General features: G+C 33.9%; 1 protein-coding gene across 1 annotated transcript; it reads left to right on the top strand.

The window, feature by feature from the left end:
* CLDN16 (claudin 16) lies at nt 1–24861 on the top strand. The gene is given in 7 exon segments (XM_066347219.1): nt 1–274; nt 277–318; nt 320–460; nt 14315–14417; nt 17966–18130; nt 20613–20804; nt 21720–24861. Coding segments are annotated over 7 exon segments (924 nt in total). The 5' UTR covers nt 1–127; the 3' UTR covers nt 21854–24861.

Raw genomic sequence — 24861 nt, 5'->3', positions numbered from 1 at the left:
GACCATCATCGCACATTATTAGCCCACAGTCCAGGCAGCATAACCAGGGCTCCCTTTCTCCTCACACAAAACATACCCAGTCCTTTTGCCGACCTGGCTCCTGATTGGAGGCTGGTTGTTTCAGATAATGACCTCCAGGACCCCTCTGTGGGTTATAGCCTGTTTGTATAACTCTTTCCACAACTCAAGACACCTGCAGTGGGGTGTGAGGGGACAGGAAAAGACCAGTATTTTTTTACATCCCAAGGTACCAGAAGCACAGGAGATTGACAACATTCCAGCCACCTGAGTGGACTAAGGGCTGGCAGCTTCCCATGCATCCTTTCCAGACAGGCTGCTCGCTACAATGAGAGATCTTCTTCAGTACGTTGCCTGCTTCTTTGCCTTTTTCTCCACTGGATTCTTGGTTGTAGCCACCTGGACAGACTGTTGGATGGTGAATGCTGATGATTCTCTGGAGGTAAGAAGTCAGCAACTTCTTTTCTTCACCCAAGACCTTCTAAATTTTCTCTAATCTCCACTGCCTCACTGTGTTCACTGTGACTATTGATACTAATAGCCAACATGAACTGATTAGCTATTTATTCACAATTTACTGAATTTTCACATTATTAGCTTGTTTAATCCTACAGCTAATCTATGTTGTAGGTGTGGTTCTTATTACATTTTACAGATGAAGTAACTGAATAATCCCTCTTTATTCATAAGGATAAATTCATACAAGGGTAATGGTATAACCCCTGTCACTGAGCCCTCTAAAACTTCAACTCCTTCATTGTTGTTTAGATGTTCTAGTTACATCTTTTATTAAAACATAAATTTGTTAATCTTGATGATAGCACTAAAAGTAGTGTGATAGACTTTCTTAAAGAATGGGACTCTAAAAAATTGAACAACCAATAGACTTTCCTGAGAATGAAAATCTAAGAAATTGAGTAATCAAACTCAAGGCATAGAAAACTAACTCAATAAGTATGCAATAGGAAAAAGTTATTTTAAGTTGTTTCCAAGTAGGAGGAAATATTCCAGGGGAAAGCATGTCTTCCAATGTGACCCAGGTGCAGGGAACAGATATGGATTGAAGAAACCCTCTCTTAAAAATGAGTTGCTCTTGGGAACCAACTGTTGTACAAGAATGAGTGAGTGGTTGACATGTGAAGATTTTATTTTTCTCACTGGAGAAGCTCAGAAAGATAATTTTGGATTTTAAAAGCATTACCTGTGCTTATTGGAATCTGAGAGAGCTAGAACTGAGTGAATATCAAAATCAGCTACTATTCATTAGTAAGGTTTCAGAAAACGTAGGTGAGGAAAAGAAACAATATATTAGGAACTCCAATAAAGAATATACAGCAATGCAATATGCACTATTATATACAACTTACTTTAGCAAATGCTATAATGTGACCTTTATGAAGTTTCAGAAAGATATATGAGAGCTAGTGTGTATATATTTTTTCTCCTAATTCTATTTATTCAACTCTCAAGTTGGAGTTAAAAATAGACAGTAATAATCTTTCTATTTTGCTGTGTATTATTTCTGTCATTTATTTCTTTTCTTTGGGCTTTTAATTATCTTCTGACTACTACATGGCACTTCAAAATGGAGTTCTAAATACTTCTTTTGTGCTAAAAAAATTATATGTCTGAAAATTTTGATAATATTAACCACTATAAAGTCTGTCTGTTGCACAAGAGTCCAGTGATGTGTTTTATCTGGTCCCGCAGATAGGCAGTGGATGGAAACACTGCCCTGTGAACAATGGTCAGGGAGAAGCGCAGATAACTACCTCTGTTGCCACTCACTGGCAAGTCCGGACTGTCAGTAGTAGATGAATAATACAGAAATATATTGGACTTGAGCAGACTTAAAGTTATGTTTTTAAAAATATACAAAATTTTATCTAAAAATATTGTTAAAATATTTTCCAAAACAATCTGAAAATCTTTCTGCTTAAGCTAATGGACCTGCTCACTTCACTGGATAAGAAATGGAGGTTTAGAAAGGGTCAAGCCTTGCTGAGAGAGGTTGGGAGTCCTGGCATTTAAAGTGCCTTCTTGCTTTAATTTTACTACATCCAACCATTTGCCATCTGCTCTGGGCAAGAACACTTCTAGTAACAACGAATGCAATGAGCAGTGCAGGTTATTCCCCTCGAGTAAATCCTTGCTAACCTTTAGAAAGCATGAGTGAGTATTTCTTAGGTTCTTCCTTATTTTTCATACTTGAAATATATTGCTATAAAAATTCCTCAAGATGCCTCTAGATTAAAAGAAGAAATCTGTAACAAATGAGGTCCCTTCTCTTCCAACAATCTCTTTATTGGACAATATTTTTTAAGGGACATGAAACTGCCTAGTAACTGCTCCTTCAGTGGGCTAGCATATGAAATCATACTGTTATCCACAAATTTGGAGGTTATGACACTCACTGACTCAATTATACTGCTTCTTCTTGCTTCCTTCCTTGTACATATTACCTTTGGTCCATATTAACAGCTCACTTTAAACAATTGCTGAACAAAAATTGGCATAACAAAAGTGCTTTAAAAAAAAAAGCATACCCATGGAAAATTTCTTTTAAAAGCAGTGTTATAAATTTCTAGCTTTGTTAATCTTTCAGGATAATATAGGTTTCAGAGTTGGAAAATGAATTCTATAACTCAATTCAACATAAAGAATCATGAGCTGTATGTCATATAAAAGGTACTATGCTAATTTCTACTAGTGGAGATATGGATAGAGCAAGCATGAGTCCAGCCTGACAGGAGAGCACATTTAGCGGGTGAAAATATGCACCTAAACTATACTGCTCACAAAAATTAGGGGATATTTTAAAATGAATATAAAGCGATAAAATATCCTTTAATTTTTTTGTGAGCAATATACAATAAAAGGCATAATCCAATTCCTATTTGAGAAAGAAACGAACAAAGTACCATTGGAACGGGGAAGATAGAGTGGTTATTTCCTGTCAGAGAGTGAAGCAGGCCTTGGGGAGAAAAAGGCATTTGAACAACGCCTTAAAAGGATATAAAGGATTTCAAAAGGTGAAAATGGCAGCAGGGCCTTCCAGTCAGGAACACACATGACAAAGTGAAGCATGAGGGAAAACTTGGGGCTTTTTAGAGTATTACGGTAAGTAACAGGGAGCACGAGGCAGAAAGAGACTCAAAATACCACAAAACATTATTTTGCCTTACTTATACCTGCGCAGAAGAGTGGAGTTCTCTGCATGAAGTGAAACATTAGGAAAAAGAACTAGCACAGAGCCTTGCAGGGTGCATAGCCCCAAATCAGGGACCCAGCACCCAAAGCTACCACACTGTTCCGTCATTATTGATTCATTTGTGTCTCTGAGAAGACAAGTGTGGTGAAGAGAACTTGGGTTTTGAGATTATTCCAGCCTGTGCTTGTATCTTATTTGTCCTCTACTGAGCAAGTCACATCTCCTATCTTCGGCTCAATTATAAGATGAAGTTGAACCGAGATATTTTAAAGTCTTTTTTAGTTTTTACATTCTTTAACATCAGAACTTCCTGACTATGTCTGCTATCCCAGAGAGATGGCCATTCACCCAAGGAGTGATGGCATCTAGAGCCTCCCAGAAATTTCCACTAAAAATCTAGAGTGAATAGTCTACATTTTTCTGTAACTTCATAAGCTCTTCCTTCCTTTCTCTCACCCACTCTCCCTCCTTTCTTTCTCCTTCCTTTTTGTTTTCCCTCTTTCCATTCCTTTTTCTTCCTACCCCTTTCGTCCTCTTCTTTCCTTCCACCTTTTTTCTTTTATCCATTATGCTTCCTCTCCTTTCTTTTTCTTTATCCCTCCCCTTTCTCTTTCATTGCTTTATTTCTCTCTTTTGCTCTCCCTTTTCTTTCTATCTTTTTTTATTTCACAAATAATATTCTTTGACACCTGCTCTCTACCTCATACTGCCGTGGGTATAAGATTAGGAAGGAGGAAGAGACCTGGGTCTTCCTTACATTATTTACAGCATAATTTGAAGGTAACAGTGAACTGATACTTACAGTATGGTATCACAAATAATGCTGAGTAGCCAGATGACTCAATCCTGGATAAGTGGTGAAGTCTACCTAGAAGAAGAAATGTCTGAAATAAAAACCTGAAGTACAGGTGAGTGAAGAAGGAGAAGCTGAGAATGTCCCAAGCACAGGAAATGATATGGGCAGAGATCCAGGTATGAGAGCATTGTATTTTTGTGGCTTTGTATATATTTCAGCATGATAAGAGTTTGTAAAGTAGAAAAAAGAGTATAAGAACAGGGTCTCAAGAGCTTTGTGTACCATGTAAAATATAGATAGTACACCATAGAAAAGCATGTTTTACTGTAAGAAAGCATACAAGTATTTTAGAAAGATCAATTATTCTTACGGAGAATGTTGGGAAGGGATGAAATGAAGTATCAGGATATTAACTAGAAGACCTTTTGTCATAGAACAGGAGAGAAACAGTGATGGTCTAAGGAAGGATGGCAGTAAGCATAAGGAGACTTAAAAAGATATGGGAACTAAGGAATTTGAATGGATAGCATTGGTAATTCATTGCATGTAGAGAATGAAGGCTGATAAAGAGGGGTCAAAGTTAAAATTATTTACTATTTTGGGGCAATTGCAGAACTGGTGGACTCACTCACTTAGAGCTTAAATGGATGACTTCTATACAGAAGTCATCAGGCAGAAATGTCCCTGAACCATCTCACTATATTTTATCTTGCTTAGATTTTCACACAGCACTTCAAGGGACAGTAATATAATGCTATATAGTCAGGAAACTTACAGGTGGAATTTGATGTTAGAAGAACCTGAGATTAATTCCCACCTTGCCAGATAGTGGCTGTGTAAATTTCAACAAGTATCTAAGCTGCTATAAACCACATTTCCTCTTCTGTACAGAGAGAATAAAATATGAACATTATATTGATATGTGTCTTGTAAGAATTAAATGAGCCTGGGTGCCTACAGAATGTAGTGCAGTACCAGGCAAATACAAATCAGTCAATAAATGTTAGATATATTACTATCTATTTGCAGTTTATTGTTTTGTTTTTGTTCTGGAAGAAGAGATGACATTTTGTATAATATTCACTTAAAGGTGAGATATGAGATTTAAGTTCTATTCCTATTTTCACTATTGATTCTCTTGGAAAAATTCTGTTTACTTTTCTAGTCTGTGCTTTACCCATTTTTATACTTATAACTGTTTTTATTTCTTTTTGTTTTCTATTTTTTGTCTAACCAGGGGACTAGATAGACAATAATGATAAAATAGCATATGTTAGGTATTAAATACATTTTAAAAAGAAAATACACTATGAATAAATGAAATTATTCATGTGTTACCTATATTATAAGATATAATTATTCATTTTCCACACTAAAATACAAATGTAGTTTCTTCACAAGATGACTAGTCTCTCAATAATCAAAAAGGGAAAAAATGTTTTCATAAGATTATTTCTTTTCAGTTACTCTTTTGTTAATTATTAATTGAGAAACTGCTATATACCAAGCACTGTTTTGATTAAAATTTTATTACCTCAAATGAAAGTTTCACACATTTGAATTTATTTTACCCCTATCACCAGGCTTTCCTCTGGGATTTCTATTGGCACTAATGATGCTACATTTTTTTCAGACATAAAATAAATATTAAAATAATTCTTTCTAGCATGTGCTATGATTATTTATATACTAGTTTTACTTTCCAACTGATTTCAAACTCATTCAGTGGACATCTGAGACTACAGAAATTTTCTCATTTATTATTTCATGATCTTCTATAGCACCTAACATGAACTTCCAAATAATGGAAACTCATGATGTATTTGTTAATATGACTTGTTAATGTAATTATTAAAAAGATGAATAAATGAATGTGAATGAAATACAATGTAAAATGATCTTTAGAAACTCATTTTGAGCCTGACCTGTGGTGGCGCAGTGGGATAAAGCATCGACCTGGAACACTGAGGTTGCTGGTTCGAAACCCTGGGCTTGCCTGGTCAAGGCACATATGGGAGTTGATGCTTCCTGTTCCTCCCCTTTCTCTCTCTCTCTCTCTCTCTCTCTCTCTCTCTCTCCCCCCTCTCTCTAAAAATCAATAAAAAAAATAAAGTGAAAAAGTTTAAATTAAAAAAAAAAAAAGAAACTCATTTTGAGCCCTAAATGAGAAGTGTCTGTAGAGAGACCACCATTACTTTTTAGGCAAGATCTTTTATCTTGCTATAATTTCAATTTTCCCAAGATATGTATTTCTTTTCTCTTTTTAATAAAATAAGAATAAAATTCTAATTCCCTGCATTGTATAGTAAAGTTGAAGAGTATATTCTGGTCTAAAGAACACAGCTTTTCCGCCTAGTGTTTCAAAGGGAGAAAGAAATGAAAAAGAAAGAAAAAAGAAAATTAGTATTTTATTATTCATTCAACATAAGTTATGATGTTACTGGGCAGTAATCATTCTAAAATTTCAATATAATACTTTCATAAGCATTCTAAAATTATTAAATGTGTGACTTATATTAAACAATGAATGTTAAATTTGAAATATTTAAATAGTTCAGATACGTAAATTAAGTAATATAACTGTGAAGACCACAAAAATTATATTTTACCTAATAAGGTTGTATTATCCTGTTTTTGCTATTTGTACTTTTAGCCAGTGCTCCACAAATAAGCAAGCAGAGCTGAAGCAAATATATTTTAGCAAATAAACTCATGGTACATAATGAAGTCAAAAGGAAAGGTGGTATCAGTCATGCTTATTTTAATCTTGATCCTTTGTCTTTATAAATGATTGTCTTGAGTTCTTTTAGACCCTGGGAAAGTAAGAAAAATAAAATAAAATGTTAAAATAAAAAGTTTAAAATCCTAGCATAAAAATTTAAATGTATTTCATGTTAAAGTTAGAAATGTTTCAAGTTTTAGTAGTAGAACATGTTATTTAGTATTATTAAAACGTAGGTAGTTAACACCAAATACAACTGGTGTATAGTAGATTTGTGTACTGGAAACCTATCTAATTTTATTAACGAATGTTACCCCAATATATTTAATTTAAACATTAAAATTAAAATAAAAACTTTTACATGTTGACATATATGTTTAAGTAAATACTGAAAAAAGGTGGGTTGAATTTTTAATATAAAGTATGTTAACACAAGGATAATAAATTTTTGTTTGAACTATTATTGCCTACAACAGGGGTCCCCAAACTACGGCCCGTGGGCCACATGCGGCCCCCTGAGGCCATTTATCCGGCCCCTGCCACACTTCCGGAAAGGGCACCTCTTTCATTGGTGGTCAGTGAGAGGAGCATAGTTCCCATTGAAATACTGGTCAGTTTGTTGATTTAAATTTACTTGTTCTTTATTTTAAATATTGTATTCATTCTCATTTTGCTTTTTTACTTTAAAATAAGATATGTGCAGTGTGCATAGTGATTTGTTCATAGTTTTTTTTTTTAGTCCGGCCCTCCAATGGTCTGAGGGACAGTGAACTGGCCCCCTGTGTAAAAAGTTTGGGGACCCCTGGTCTACAATATGCGTATGCCCAGTGGTTTTTAAAATATACCTACATAACATTAAATTTTATTTTAGGTTATGCATTCTTCTTCCTATGTATATTATATTTACACAGAAATCAAAGAACATATGAATTTAGAACCTAGTGTATATTGACAAAAAAATTGTTTGATAATGATCAACCAAAAATGAACATTTATTAAGCTTACTGTGTATAATTTTTTATGTAACTGAATGAGAAATAAATGCCAATTAATTAAAGTATTTTTAAAGTTTTCTAATTTGATATATATGTGGAGGTAAAACAAACACACCCAAAACTGCAGTAAAAAAAGACCAGGCAAGCGCCTGACCTGTGGTGGCGCAGTGGCTAAAGCGTTGACCTGGAAATGCTGAGGTCACCAGTTCGATACCCTGGGCTTGCCTGGTCAAGGCACATATGGGAGTTGAAGTTTCCAGCTCCTCCCCCCCTTCTGTCTCTCCTCTCTGTCTCTTCCTCTCCTCTCTAAAATGAATAAATAGAAATTAAAAATTTTAAAAATAAATAAATAAAATAAAATCAATAATAAAATTAAAAAAAAAAAAAAGACCAGGCAAGCAAAATTGTGTCTTGCTGCTTATATTTTGAAAGTAATAAGAAAGAGAAATTGCAAAGACTAAGATAGAGAAACTTTCTGGGAAACTAGTAAAGAGATCAGAATGAGGAACCCCAGAATTAAGGAACTAATTCATGCTACTATAAACTCAACTGGGAAGGTCAACCACAATATGGTTTCCTAAAGCTTTTTCAAGTGGTATTCTGCTCATGCTGAGTACTGTGATAAAAATACTTTCCAGAGCAATATGAGTAGATAGAATCCAGGCTGACACCAAATCAGTATAAACTCTCTGGTCTAAGTAAGAGTTCTTTGACTCTTCGATTTAGCTATCCTAGTCTATTTAGTTAAGTTGAAAGCACCTAAGTATCAGTACATACAGCGTATACACTCTATGGATAACCATTTTCTATACTGACGTTCAAATAAGAGTTAGTATGAGTGTAGTAGAGAGATTTACAGATTTTTTCCCCTCTCAATAAACATGTATTGAGCATCTATTATTTACCAAGAAGGAGGGTCTGTCAGCCCCTTTACGCAAGGTATTATACCAGTCTCGGTCATTGCTGTATCCATAGCATTTAGTTAACCTGATGACTGAAAAATAACAGACATTCAATCAATATAATTTGAAAGATGACAACAGTTAGGCTTGGGAGACATATGTACATAAATGCACATACAAAAAGATAATTTAATATTTTTTTCAAAAATTTTTTAGTGAGAGAGAGAGAGTGAGAAGGACAGTCAGGGACAGACAGACAGGAAGGGAGAGAGATGAAAAGCATCAACTCACAGTTGTGGCACCTTAGTTGTTCATTGATTGTTTCTCATATGTGCCTTTACCCAGGGGCTCCACCTGAGCCAATGATCTATTGCTCAAGCCAGCGACCCTGTGCTGAAGCCAGTGACCTTCGGGTTTCAAACCTGGGTCCTCAAGTATCTCAGGCCAATGCTCTATCCACTCTACCACAACCTGGTCAGGCAATAATTTAATACTTTAAATGTTAGAGAAATATGGACAATTACTGTGGGATCTGGGAAGAGATTAAGTCTAGTTGAAAGCCTGGGAAAACCTCATGGAAGAAGATATATCTCATAAGTGGAATTTGTATAATGGTAGAAATTTGACAAGTTGAGAACAAGGGGAGTTACCCTTATTGTTATATACTATTAGAGGAAAACTCAAATGCCAAGAGAAACAAGGAAGCCAACATTTGTGAGAGAAGCAGACGAGGTAGGGACAGTGAGGAACACAAATCCCGCTTTAATAAGAACCACTACTCAGCTCATGGTAACTGTTATTACATTGGACCAGGGAGTGCAGGTGGCCAGACTGACCAAGGTTCCATGGGAAGTCAGAAATCTGAACTGTTTTATAAAAGTTCTATATATTACTATTGGCAACTAATTAATATTAAGAGATTTTTGCTGGTCTTGTGTTTGTGAGTTGTACTTTTATCTTTGTACCTAGGATAAACTCCCTGTTTCAGTGATATTATCTTCTTTATTTCATCATCAATAGGTATTCATTGAAATAATATGCAAATTTCTTAGTATGGCATTATATGTTATTTATTAATATATAAATCACACATGAAAAGAAAAAAAGCTTAAATTTGTAGTCCTCTATTTTTGACAGCCCTGTAAAATAAAAATCACTAGTTAACATTTTGCATTTTTGCCCTTTAAGAAAAGTTAACCATATATTCTAAGCATTGGTCAGTTTTTTAAGAACCTTGTCTTAAAAATTTTAAGAACTTAAATCTGCCTTTTAGAAATTGTATAATGCTCTTAATAAGCCATTGTAAAATAGAGAGATAAATGAAGACTATATATTATAAACAAAGAAGGCTTTCTTAAGTATGACAAATAGCATAAAATCTTTTAACCTTGTTTTTTTGTGCACAAAGGCACCTTTAAGGGTGTCTCCAGTAAGTGCTATATTAACACAGAAGTTTAGTTAATTACAGCCACTATTCTCACATACCTTAACTGAGTGTGAATACCAAGCAATTTAATAGTGTGCCCCTGAGCATTAATAACTAATGAAATTGGATTCCTTGTTTCCTCTAATGAGCTCATTGCTTTTCTAAATATGGTCATTGCAGGTAAATGATCAATAGCCTTGAAAATGACACTACTACTGCATTATTTTGGCAAGAAAGAAATATTTTTTATGTAAAATAACTAATCACATTTATATATCTCAGGTAACTTTCTAAATAACCTGATATATAACATGCATAGCCATAGTAGATTTGTTGGTTTTAGTGAGTTAGAAGGAAATGGGAGACAGTCATGCAGATTATAGAGAAGTGACTTCAAATCCACATAACCTAGTTCAAGTTGGAATAAACTGGATCCAGTGTGTTTCTGTTAACTGAGAAACTGACAGGCAGTAGGCTATGAGAAAGTCTGTTTTCCGTTATGATAAGTGTAATAGTTACAGCACATTTCTGTTATAGTATAGTAATAGTTCAGTACAAATAATCTCTAGTGTACTTGTTTCTAGAGCTGTCATAATGAATTACCACAAATTTGGTAGCTCAGTATCAACATAAGAATGTCCAAACCTTCAGAGTATTTTTTTTTTTTTTTAGTTTATTTGAGCCAAACTGACAACAGTTACCAGGAAGTAAGATCTTAAATGCTCCAGAGAATGACAGTTTGCAGTTTCTCTTGTATATCTGGAATTAAGGAGGGAACATAAAGAAGATTATGTGGAGGTAGAAGAAGGCAAGTTGAGGATTGAATTGTAATATAGTTAACAAGGGTATATGTTCTCTTGAGTGGTTATATTTCCAAAGGGTCTGAAAGAGAGGCATTTCAAAGTTGTGTTAAGATAAATGCATGAAAACAATGGACAGGGCTTGCTTAAGACAGATAAACCTTTTCCTAAAGAAGTTCTATGCCTGGGGTGTGACCACGTGCCGGGAACTAGCCAGTTAGAAATTTATGATCAGATTACCTTGTGAGGTTACTTTCATCACTGGACTTGTTAGGTTTATTATAGAGCTCCCTTTATCCCAATTTCTTTTTTCCATGTTTACATAGAGAAATTTATTATCTCACAGTTCTGGAGGCCAGCAGTTTGAAACCTAGGTGTTGGCAGGACAGCACTGTCTCTAGAGCCTCTAGGGAAGGAACTGTTTCTTACCTCTTCTGGTTTCTGGCGGCAGTCTTTGACTTGTGGCCACATCACTTCAATCTCATGTCTATGGTCATATTGCTTCCTTCCCTTCTGTCTGTGTCCTCTGTCACTTATAAGGACACATTATTAGATTTAAGACCCACCTGGTAATCTACGATCTTTTTATTTCAAGGTCCTTAACTTAATTACATGTGCAAATATTTTTTTCCAAATATGGTCACATTCAAAGGTTCCAGGGGTTAAGACATGGACATATCTTTTGGGGGACCACCATTCAGCCCATTACATCTACCTTTCTCCACTGTCATTATGGTTAGTTAGTAAACTGAACACAGTCCTGACTTCGGATATGACATCTAGGAAATTCATTAATATTATCATTTACTGAGCAAATCATTTATATTGTGTGTGTGTTTGTACTTTTTAATCCATAGAACCATTCTGGCATTATCTCCTTTTTACAGATAAGAAGATAAAGGTTAAAAAAGGTAAGATCTTTCCCAAAATACAACACAACTAATAAGTGTCAATTTATATTTAAAGTCATCAACTATAAAAGGGTTCCACAAGTTAGGACATAGCTTTGTTCCTATGACAGTGATGAAACCCAAATTTTGGTGTAAGGTAAAACACACCCTAGCCTGTCACTTATTTATCCTAACACAATTGAAAATCATAATGTAGAACATAAAAACACAACTAAGCCACCAAAAAAGGAAAAGGACATAAACATATTGTACTATACACTGTATTGTAGTAACAAGAAAAATGACCAAAAAAATGAGCATAAAAAAATTTTGTTACCTTTATTCCTGTGGTTGGCTTGCACACTGAAAGGGGCATTGCAAGGTGGGAAAGAGTGACTTATTGGGAGGAAGAAGCTGGAGAGGCAGGAGAACCTGCAGAAGGTGCTGGAGATACTGGGTCAGGTGAGTCAGGATTGCCTAAGGAACATGCAGGAGATGCTGGAGATGATTCTACCTGTACTACAGGTGTTTCATCTAGAGAAGCAGCTGATGTAGAGGTTACAGGACCTGTTCCAGACATCTCTACCTTCTTAAAGACTTGTTCCAGGCTAGCCTGCATGGTTGGTGACTTCTTCTTTTCTAAATCTTCCAATAACATTGCCCAAACACTCACATCTCAATTTTTTAAAAGTTTTTATGGAGTGTCATATATTCAAAACATTGTATATCAAGATTGCGGTAAACGAAGGGCCCTCTTTAACTTAAATTTTATTCATATATAACTTTATATTTTCACAGACTTCTTTAGAAATTAATATGTTAAATTTTACAACACAAATTTTCTTTGTTAAATTTTTTGGTTTCTGTGATTTCTCAGCTTCCTGAGGTAAAAATCCATAGATTTGAGAACATTACTTCTAGATTTAACCTTTGAAAGAGCAAGTTAAAGTGAGATATTGTAGAATAATGACCATAGGATGAGAATAAATTTAGAGTTTCCTACTTTACCTAAAGCTATCTTTTAATTTACATTCTAGAGTAGTTTAGCCTAAAATGATTTTGGAATTAAAAAAAATGTATGTTAAGTATACCACAATGCTTAAGGCCATGTGCCAGACTGCTGTGTTTGAGTGCTAGCTTCTCCATTTATTAACAATGCCTTCTTGGAGTTAATCACGTAACTTTCCTGTGCCTCATTTTTTTTTCTTTGTAAAATAAACAGTTATAATATCTCACAGGGTCCTTTAAAAATAAATAAAATAATAATATGTTTAAACAATAACCGCTTTATGGTATAGAATCAATATCAAAGTATTATTACCAGTTAGATGTGTTTTACATAGAAAGTGATAACAGAAGTTACCACATTCAAAATTGTGATGAAGTAGCCAGCAGTAGAATTCAGTAGAGTTTTATTTGACACACCATAGCTTCTAAACAAAACAGGGAGCAGTGAGTGTTATAACGCAAATACTATCAGATAGGATTTTCTTTTGCAAATCAAAGGTTTATGTTTCTTCCTTTCTTTTTCACACCAATTATAACCCTTGTCTTTGCCTTTTTCTCCCCACTCTGCTGTTACGTATTCTTTCTATAAGGAAGAATTGTTTTCGTTTTCCAAGATACTCCTTATTAAATCTTATTTCCAGATTTCCAAGGTAATGTGAATCCGTAATTGAGCCAGAAGAAGCAATCATATTAGCTCTGTTTCATATGCATGAACTCTGTCAAGGATACTGGAAACTATTTTCTGTTGGCATGTTTACAATCCTAAGAAAGCTATTGTGACTTACAATTTAGAGATAAAGTATGAGAAGGCTCAGGACACTGGTAACTTTTAGCTCTAAGTGGGAAAAGAATAATTTGCACAGCATTTCTAAGTAAAAGTGGTTTGCAGCTGTCAGGTTGTACAAAATTAATGCTCAGTTTGTTTACATTCAGATCATAGTGTAAGCATTTGTTGTCTGTCAGTGGAACAAGGAGGAAAAAGTTGTGAAGTCTTTATATTTCACTTATTTGTGTTTTTATATATAGCTTTCTGTGGTAATTTTTATAAATTTATGAACCTCAAATGTAATAACACCTTTATTTATAGAACAGAGTATTTATGATAAAGACAAATTAATGTACATTCCTAATAAACTCAAGATGTCAACAATTATTATCTATTGTTATATTGATTTGGGAGGGGGTGAGTAAATGTCAACACAGGAAAGTGAAATGAATTGTCTCCATGTTCAACTATGACTGCATGATGGAACCAGCCATAGGCATTTGCATATAGTTACTTTTGATTTTTATTTTTATCCATCTTAGACATGACTTATCCTTCCCACCCTTCTTCAGGAAGTGAATTCATTTCCTGGTAGGGAATGCCTTTAATTGGTAGTACTTAAGGGAAAATATCCTAAAATGCATTATGTTTGTTATAAATGAAATGCTGATCATGCTTGTAACCACTGTACAAATTCACAACAGCCAAGTTCTTTTGATCGAAGGGAACTGAAGTGTGTCTGCATGAATTGTTTCACATGGTGTCTTCTCCAATATCTAGGTGAGCACAAAATGCCGAGGCCTCTGGTGGGAGTGTGTCACAAACGCTTTCGATGGAATTCGCACCTGTGATGAGTATGACTCTATACTTGCTGAACACCCCTGTACGTATGCCTCAGATATTCCCTTTGCAGAAGGGAATACCAAGGAAAGCTGAACTCAGGTTTCCATTGTGTTGTTTTGTTTTCTACAATACTGTATTAAGGTTCTGTCTAGTTTTAAATATTTTGATTAGAAATTTAGTTTATTTCTGAAATGTGAGTTGAAACATTTAAGCATATTTCATCTTTTCCATGTATTTGTAAGTTCTTCAGGGTAAAACTATTATCTTATTCATTTTTTTTCTTTTTCCCAAAAGATGTGGTCTAGTGCCTTATACATACTAGTTTGAGAGTAAACATTTTTAAAATGGAAATGAAGGTTGTTCTGATTTTATGATTTGAATTGACAAGTTAGATAAAAAGCATTTCAGAGATGTCTTTCAACTGTGACTTATTCAAATAGGAACGTTACAGTATTTCAATGGAAGATTTGCCAAAAAAGAGAGAGCTGGAGATAGAGTGACAGAGATAGAAAGAGACAGATAGAAAGCAAATTGGTTTTAGTTTCTTTCAAAGTAATTGACAGGTAATGGTACCACGTGGCAACTTCTTTTCTCAAGATAAATGGAAAGTAAGTCTTGGAATGTTACTTTTCCCTAGACAGCTATTTCACCCAGAGAAAAGAACATAAAAGGAGTAATCTCTAAAATATCTTCCCTGGCCTTTTAGAATTTAAGTGCCTGAAATATTTTTAATATAACTTATAAGGCTTTTATTTTACTTTTTAAAAAAGACCTCTTAATTCTTTCTTGTTTTCTCCTCCCTGTGCTAACCTAGTTTTAGCTACAAAGAAGCGTAATTTGGTCATTGGTAATAGAAATTCATATCGACACTAGGCTCTTCCAGAAATACAGTGGTATGGTTACAGTTGAGAAGAAAATAAGATGAAATCTTTCAATTTTAAACATCTATGTAAGAAAAAAAAATAAAATGACTCATAAGTACACTGCACAGAGAACATCTTTATTTATGTTTTAATTTTGTTTTACTTACACTAGCTCACATTTTTTTCTTTTGATATAGTTTTACCTGTTAGTTGCAAATAATAGCTAAAAGATACATTAATTTTCTTTCCTTTCTTTCTTGTTTTTAGCACATGCATGCTCACACATGAGAGAGAAAAAGGGAGAGAGAGAGGGACAGACAAGAACAGACAGTAAAGGAGAGAGATGAGAAGCACTGACTCGTAGTTGTGGCACTTTAGTTGTTCATTGATTGCATCTCATATGTGCCTTGACTGGGGGGCTCCAGCTGAACCAGTGACTCCTTCCTCAAGCCAGCAACCTTGGGCTTCAAGCCAGCGACCCCGTGTTCAAGCCAAATGAGCGCACACTCTAGCCTGCTACCTCAGGGTTTCAAACCTGGGTCTTCAGCATCCCAGGCCAACACTCTATTCTCTGCACCACCTCCTAGTCAGACATATATTAATTTTCTTTGAAAAGTTTATTATATGCTTAAGGAAAACAGAGATAAAAATGTATTCTAAGAAAATATAAGTATACCCTCCAAGTTAGTGTGTTACTTAAAGAGAGTAGGATTTTATTTTGTCTTGGATATCTTTTACACAACCATAATTAACCTTAGATAACCTTCTCCATTGCCTTGTATACCCAGAGTATGCAGTCCCAGATAAACACTATTTTTTTTTCAGGGTTTCTGTTGATATAGATAATTTGAATCCTCCTTCTGCCCCCAACTTAGAATATATTTGTTACTATCCTGGCAGCTAAATCTCACACAATCCTTAAAAATAAAATCCAGGCTCCCCACATTATTAACTTGCTTGAGTGCTTTTTTAGAATTGTCCTGGCCCTGGAGTTTCCAATGACCCCTAAGCATGAGTCCTGAAGTTCCAAAGAGCATCTGAATAAAGCTCTGTTTGGGACTGAGGGTCTCAGAAGGGCCAACCAGGACCAGATGGTACTTCTGTTACTGGGTAGTCCCAGGTTGTAAAAAGGGACATAGAAAATTTCAAGGGAGATACTCCAAAGTGTGGGACACCTGGGCTTGAGGTGCTGAGTAGCAGTCCCACTTGTATATATTATTTGATGGGCAAGAGGATCTGTTGGGCTAGAAAAACTGGGCCTCAGCCTGGTGGTTCAGATGGTTGGAGCATTGTCCTGATATATCAAAGTTGTAGGTCTGATCCCTGGTCAGGACACATATAAGGATCAACTAATAAATGCATAAATAAGTAGAACAACAAGTCAGTGTTCTCTCTCTCCCTTTCTTTCTCTGTAAAACCAATGCAAAATATAAAAACTGATATTACTTAAAGAGTTACATATTTTTTCCCTCAATTTTGAGAAAAGTAAGCCTTAGATTTGGCCTAAATTTGAACCTATTTTTTTAAATAATGCTAAATTTTGAGATCTTAAAAATTCCATTCTAGAAATGAATACTGATATTTTAATAACAATAATTACATATAGCATATTCACCTATTAATAAGGTAAAAGCAGATTTTATGTATTTTTTTCTTATGTGGATCATAAAAATATTTTATATTTTAACTAAGAAAAATTGGCTACATTTTCACAAGCAACCTATTACTTAATAGGACCCAAACTAATCTCATCATTAGGGAAAAATTATTTGCAATGTAAGGCAACCTTAAATCACTATGAATATAAAAAAACAATTACTGTACTATTAAAGGAGTATATTTTATTATTCCTTTTCATTAGGCAGCTAAAAGAATAGTAGTTCTGACCTTGGGTAATTAATTCTCTATTTGTAACAAAATTTCCCTATTGTTCACTTAGCATAACTGTGCCTCAGTTCAGGAGGCTTTCCCAGTTGAGGAAGCTTCCATTACAGAGGGCTGACCACTACTATTCCACTCCAATTATCTTATCTTTTCTTCCCTAGACCATCTACCATAGAGACTCACTGGCTGTAGCTTTAAAATATACTCAATTGACAAATCAATATAAAAGGGTCAATACAAAGTCTTAACCAAGAATGTCCATGACTTGCAAAATGAAAAAGAATATGATGACTTCCAGCAAGTCTTCTATTTAATGACAATTTTCCCACCAGCTCAAATTAACAGGAGACATTTTCATGTATTGTATCTTGCTCCCCATATCAAATTTTTCAAATTATTTTTAATTTTTTACAATAAAACTCTAAATATACTGATCATTTACTTATTGAATATTTGAGTAACTTCTGCAGAATAGATACTTTACTTTCAATTCTACATTTATTTATCATATTTGTGAACAGATCTCATTCCAGAACAGGAAGCAAAAGAGAAACATTTATTTAGTCCTCACCATATGCCAGGCATTTTGCTAGTAGGCCAACAAGGCTAAGTAAATACTAATCAGTGCTTAAACAAATAATACCAATAGTCTCATATTATTTATGCACTTTATGACAAATTTAAGGGTATTCATTTCCAAGTTTACACAAATTTAAATGCACAACTCTTTCAGTGGTCTATATTAATGCTTGGTGATGTCTTTTTTTAATGTAGTTTTGTGAGTTAACATTTTTTCCTTCCTCTGACTGTGCTATAACCACATGCCTTGTTGGTCTTCCAGTGAAGTTGGTGGTTACTCGGGCGTTGATGATTACTGCAGATATTCTAGCTGGGTTTGGATTTATCACCCTACTACTTGGTCTTGACTGCGTGAAATTCCTCCCTGATGAGCCATATATCAAAGTCCGCATCTGCTTTGTTGCTGGAACCACATTACTAATAGCAGGTACTGGTCTGGACTAGTGATAGAGGTAGAGATATCCATCTAAGGGCTTGAGGTGAAGGAGAAGAGTGATGGTCTGAAGCAGTTCATCTTAAGATCATATGTGACTTGCTTTTCTAGATTGAAGGAATAAAGAGCACATTCACCAGCTGTATTTTCTTTAGCTTCGGAATCAGATAATTAATCTTTAATTGTTAATATGTCAGATCAAGATTTATCAAAGTCTTCAAATTATTTTTAACTATCCATAAAAGCTCTATAGTGCTTTAATAGAAAAAATAATTTCCTCTTTGATTATTCCTGAAGTAAATTCTCAATGAAGCCCCAAGCTTAATTAAGCCTTCTTACTATATATTTAGCAATGCACTGTATTGTGCCAAGTCCTATATTAGACTTATCTCATGTGCCAACCCATTGGATCTCAAATGAAACAATAAATAGAAAATATTATTATTTTATTTAAGAAGTAGATGTAAAGATGGAATTTTGAAGACTAAGAAATCAAACATGACTAATAAACCATAAGATAAAAAACACTTTACATGATTTTATTAGTAAAACAACAAAACTGATATTTTACTCTGGTTTCTTATCAACTTCAAAGCTTAGTTTTCTTCTATCGCAGCATGATACCTTCTTTGGATCTCAGTGCAAGTTGGGAGAAATTATTCTGTTGAGGAAACCAACAAGAACACTCCAAGAGAGAAAACCATCTTCTTTTATGGTAGAAGCAAAAAAATTAGCAAGCAAATGTAAGTGGGAACCTGACCAGGCATGCTAGGTAGTGAATGGATAGAGATTGCGGAAATAAAAATACTTGAAGATACATGTGGATGTGAGACAGACAAGTTGCTTTAACCTGTCTCCATTTTCTGATCTGCAAAATAGCCTGAGTTCCCAGTAATAATAACTACTCTGGATTGCTTTTGTGAAGATCCAGTGAGCAGAGCAAGCTCATAGCAGAAAGCCTACTCCTCCACAGTCTCAAAATCAGGCTCTTCCTGATTTTTTTATACACAAACATTGAGTCAAGGCCCTAATGATCCCTAAGTTATGTTAAAAAGTCACAAGAATTTAGTAATATTTTTTCTTTTTGAGATATACATTCCATATTCACTGACTAATAACATGAAGCTTTTGTATATAACCATGTGCTATACTGTATTTAACAAATTTTTATTTATTTATTTATTTATTTATTGTATTTAACAAATTTAAACATTAGTTAATGCTATACAATTCTGCTCCAGATTACTTTTGAGACATCATTAGTTTCTGTATTTTTTAAAAATAAAACAACAAAATAAGCTAAATTTAAAGAAAATCAAGTCAATAAAGAAAATCTCTTTGAATGGCTGAAAAAAAATGACTAAGTTAAATTGCCTGACATAGTCAAAGCCTTAGAACCATCATTTTTAGAACGATCATTTAATATTGATATAATCCATTATATACTATATAGTTTCTAAGTTTCAAAAGAAGAATTTCTACTCTAAACTCTGGGTTACAATATTCTAGAAAAGGCTGAAATTTATATCCTGTTTTCTGAAGTTTATATGTTCATGATCTGTTTCTCCTTAAAACCTCCTGCATTAAAAATCTGGGAGAAGAATGCAATGAATAGTGCCTTAAAGAGATATCACAAACTCTCTAGCTTGAAAGTTTTTCTATACACTACCAATTTCAGAAAAGTCCTATTCACATAGCTTTTCATCCCCCATCTCCCCATCTTTATTTCTTGCATCTAGGTCCTGACATGCAATTTATTCCTTTAAAATAAGAAGACCTTTGGGGCATCACTTCAAGTCAGTCAAGTATCAGTTAGACTAATCTATGAGTATTAGATTTTATTTAAAATAAATATATTTTTTCATATGTGGGGATGATAGATAAGGAATTATTTTACAATAAAGACAAATTTTACTTCAGTTACTAGTTTTTAAATCCAACACACTAAAATGAATGGCTTTTTAAGAACATAATTTCTATATAAATGTTGTTTATGTAGCTTACATTTTCAATTGTGGGTCCTGGGTGGTGGGACAGGAGGCAATTAAATGCTCTTAGAGACATCTACTTTGATTAAAATATTAATATAGAAAGAACATATGCTCTTTGTTATTTGTCTTGGACTTTGACTTCTTTCTCTTCTTTGGATTTTCTTTTGTTTATAATATTGTTTTTTCTTTGATATTAAAATAACATTGGAAAGGCAGAAAAATTAAAGAAAACCATAGTGACCATTTTAGGTTTTCAAAAACACGTGAGTACTACACTATTTTATTTTTGTATTTCTGAACTATAATTTGTAAGAAATGCAAGATTAAAAAAAAACAAAAGAACCCATAGAAGAGGTGACTAAAATTCAAGATATGAAGCCATAGTGTTATTATTATTCCTCTTAATGATGCCAACTGTGTTGAGTAACAAAATTTAAATTTGGAAAAGACCTGCATTATTTTTTTACATCTTTCCTTTCTTTCAGGCACTCCAGGAATTATTGGCTCTGTGTGGTATGCTGTTGATGTTTATGTGGAACGTACTTCTCTGGTTTTACACAATATATTTCTTGGCATCCAGTATAAATTTGGTTGGTCCTGTTGGCTTGGAATGGCTGGGTCTCTGGGTTGCTTTTTGGCTGGGGCTGTCCTCACATGCTGCTTATACCTCTTCAAAGGTAAGAACAAAATGAAATATGAACTTGCCTCCAGCATCATTTTCCCCAATCCAATGGAAATACATCTCACCAGCCCAAAATAATGCTATTTACTTGATCTCTACCTTTTGCCAATAAATATTTTGGTGACTCAAGGACAACAGATTTTTAATACTCAAACCTTATTACCCAGATAGTGGTATATTTATTAAAAATAAAAACCCGGCTCTGGCCAGTTGACTCAGTGGTAGAGGGTCGGCCAGGCATGTGGATGTTCCAGGTTCAACTCCCAGCCAGGGCACAAAGGAGAAGTGTCCATCTGCTTCTCCACCCTTCCCCTTCTACTTTCTCTCTATCTCTTTCTTCCCCTCCCGCAGCCAAGGCTCCATTGGAGCAAAGTTGGCTGGGTGCTAATGATGGCTCTATGGCCTCTGCCTCAGGCACTAGAATGGCTCCTGTTGCAATGGAGCAAAAGCCCAGATGGGTAGAGAATTGCCTCCTAGTGAGCATGCCAGGTAAATCCCAGTCAGGCACATGCGGGAGTCTGTCTTTCTGCCTCCCAGCTTCTGACTTCAGAAACATACAAAAAACAAAAAGTAAAAAATAAAAACCCATAGGTACAACTGTGTCTAATATATAAATAGTGATTACTTTGATGTGTCATAATCTTACAAGACTTACTTTACTCAATCTATTAAATTTATACCTAGAGTTGAACAGAAAAATAGACTGAGAGGCAAGCCAAAAAATCTAAAAATATCTTTCAGAATAAAAATCTAGATTGTCATCTAGTGGTCTTCTTGGATGATTCCTTCTTGGAATATGTATATCCTTGACTTTTTGTGGGAAGAATATATAAAATGACATTATTTTATTTTCCAAAGTATACTCAGCCACAGTTATTTTTATATCTCTACAATTACTTCTCCCAAACAGATGTGGGACCTGAAAGGACGTATCCTTATTCCATGAGGAAAGCCTATTCAAACGCAGCTGTATCTATGACCAAGTCATACGTGGCCCCTCGGACAGAGACTGCCAAAATGTATGCTGTTGACACAAGGGTGTAAAGTGCTCCATATCAGTTTGTTTTGGTATTTTAGTTAACCAAACAGTTAATAAGTAGAAGTGAATAAAAAAGCGGGTAAACCCAAGAACAATTACTTGAACTTTATCTTCAACTAAATTAATTGTGCAGTTTAATCAAAATGTCTGTCACTGCTTCTTTTCTATTATTCACATGTTTTTTCTCATTTTTTATACACTCTCTCTCTGTCTCTCTTACACAAACACACATGTTTTCTCTATATAGCAAGATGAGGTTGCTAAGATATAAAAATATTTATGATTTCTATATTGCCATTAGAGATGGAAACATGGTAATATTAAAATAAAATAGTACAGCCTGACCTGGCAGTGGCACAGTGGATAGAGCATCAGACTGGGATGTGGAGGACCCAGGTTTGAGACCCCAAGGTCACCAACTTGAGCGCACACTCATCTGGTTTGAACGAAGCTCACCAGCTTGAGCCCAAGGTCACTGGCTTGAGCAAGGGGTCACTCAATCAGCTGTAGCCACCCTGTCAAGGCACATATAAGAAATCAATCAATGAACAACTAAGGTGCAGCACAAAGAACTGATGCTTCTCATCTCTATCCCTTCCTGTCTGTCCCTATCTGTCCCTCTCTCTGTCTCTGTTACATAAATAAATAAATTAATTAATTAATAAAATAGCACATTAAGAATAGAAAGCAACCTTCAAAAGAGTCCAGAGATTCTGATCTTTGAAAGGATTGACAAGCTCTTAACTCTTCTCTGGCTTTTGGTTAATTTTTTATATTCTCAACTGAATTAATTGTTTGATAACTTCTAAATTCAAGCTAGTTTATCAATGCCTACTATTGCTCCAATTTTGTTATAATAGAGAAAGAAAATAACTTTATGTGCCAGTCACCAGTGTGAGTTAAGGATAAGAGGTTTTCCTTTCATACTCCAAATGTAGAAAGCAAATGTTAAATTAATACTGGAGTCAGTGGTGACTATCTTCCTCATTAACAATATAAGAAATCTGTATATTGTTATCATACTTCCTCTTTGCCTATATTTCTACAACAGTAATTGCTAAGAAAGATATTTACTCATTTATTGCTTAGACATCCAAATATATTTTATAAATACAACATATTAGAATTAACTAATTCAGGTGTACTCTCACAACTAGATCCTTGACTACTAGCAAATTAGCTGACATGTGATAAAATTTAACAAATATTTGTTGATTGGAAGAAATAAAGCCTCAAATCCTTTAATTAACTAATCAATTTTCCTCAATAAATTTTTTTTCCAGAAAAACTGAATTCTGTAGACAATTAATGATTGCTAATGCAAATCATTCATATTCATAATATAATCATCTTGAGTTTTTTAATGAGAAAGTTTTTAGAAGATTATAAAATTTAATCTCAGGCTTTCTCATTCCTTGTAATTCACATAAACAGCATTAACTCCTTTGCAGTACCTTAATGAACTATTGACTAAACTGGAAATTAGTTCTTTAGAAAATGGAAACTTAGTTGTTGATTTCAGAAGATCTCAAAAGAAGTGTTTTCAATTTAAAAAACTAAAAATAATGTGAAAATGAGATGATAAAAGCCTAGTACATATATTATTGTTGTTGAGAACAGTGTTCATGGTTTCAAAAGGTATTTTTTACTAGTATTCTCAAAATAAATTTTAATCTAATCTTAGCATTAAGACAATTGCTTCATTTTTATTTCATAGGTATTATTAACTGTATAATGCCATTGAAAAAATTATTTGTGATCCATATTTCCTAGTTGTAAGGATATAATTCTACGCATTTTAAAACTTATTTTGTCTTGTTCTTTTGTCAACCTTAGTTTTTATTTTTATTTTTATTTTTACTTTTATTTTATTATATATGGTTGTTATCTTTTATATATTCAAATACATCTCTTGAATCTTTCTGGGGAAAGGCAGGATAAAAAGTAATTAAGTAGGCCATTAGATTTTAGAGCTACAAATTTTTTCCTCCTTAAAAAGTTTATTTGTATAAGGACATATTTCAAAGGATTATGGCAATAATTGGCATCTATGACAGTTTTAAATTTTTCTCAATAAAAACATTTTGTATATTTCGGGAGGAATATTAGCATTTCTTTTCTTTAGTTACCTTGGGAATATTTTTTATTTTATTATAATTTACTAAAGCATTCCCAAACAAAGCATAACAAAAAATATATTTTGTATAACTACTAGTAAACAACAAAACAAATATTTAGCAGTGATGAAAAAAATCATTGACTTGATGGTAACTTGACATGCTTAGAAAGAAAAAAATAATACCAATCCAAAGTGTACACACATAAGATTACTAGGTTGAAACTTTAAAATAGCCCGCTATATTCTGGATATTATAATTTAGTCATGTCCAGTTAATTGCAGTAAAAATTTTATTTATAAAATTAGACAAATTTATTCACTTGTCCCTTTATTAACTATTACTTTCTAATGTCAAATTTTAAATTAAAATTAGACTTTTGTTATTATAAAAGTTGTATGTGTACATTGTGGACAGTCAGAAAACTCAAACAACCAAAAACATATCTTATTTAACTGGCATGGCACCATATTTTCTCCACCTAGAACATCACTACTCTTTACCTTTTTTGAATATCTGCATAGCTTTCCAGATATGCATTTATATCATATACGCAATGACACTCACACATACACATATATTTCTTTTTTAGAGATTATTCTCTATGTGTTGTCTATAATCAGTTTTTCCCTTTAACTATCTCTGCCTTTTCCTAACAATAAATTTTCATCTTATCTAATAACTGATCCATATTTAAATTTCCCCAAGTTACTTAAAATGCATTAATACAATTGGTTTGTCTAAACAAGAATCTGCATTTCCTTTGGTTGTTATGCCTCTTAAGTCTCTTTTAATCAAGGTACATTTTTGCCATAGACTCTGACTTGTTAAAAAATATATATTAAAAAAACTGAACCAATTTTCCTATAGTTTATTCCACCTTCTGGATTTGTCTG

This window comes from Saccopteryx leptura, chromosome 8, assembly GCF_036850995.1.
Source record: "Saccopteryx leptura isolate mSacLep1 chromosome 8, mSacLep1_pri_phased_curated, whole genome shotgun sequence".
NCBI classification, from domain to species: domain Eukaryota; kingdom Metazoa; phylum Chordata; class Mammalia; order Chiroptera; family Emballonuridae; genus Saccopteryx; species Saccopteryx leptura.
This window is presented reverse-complemented; position numbering and strand designations above follow the sequence as displayed.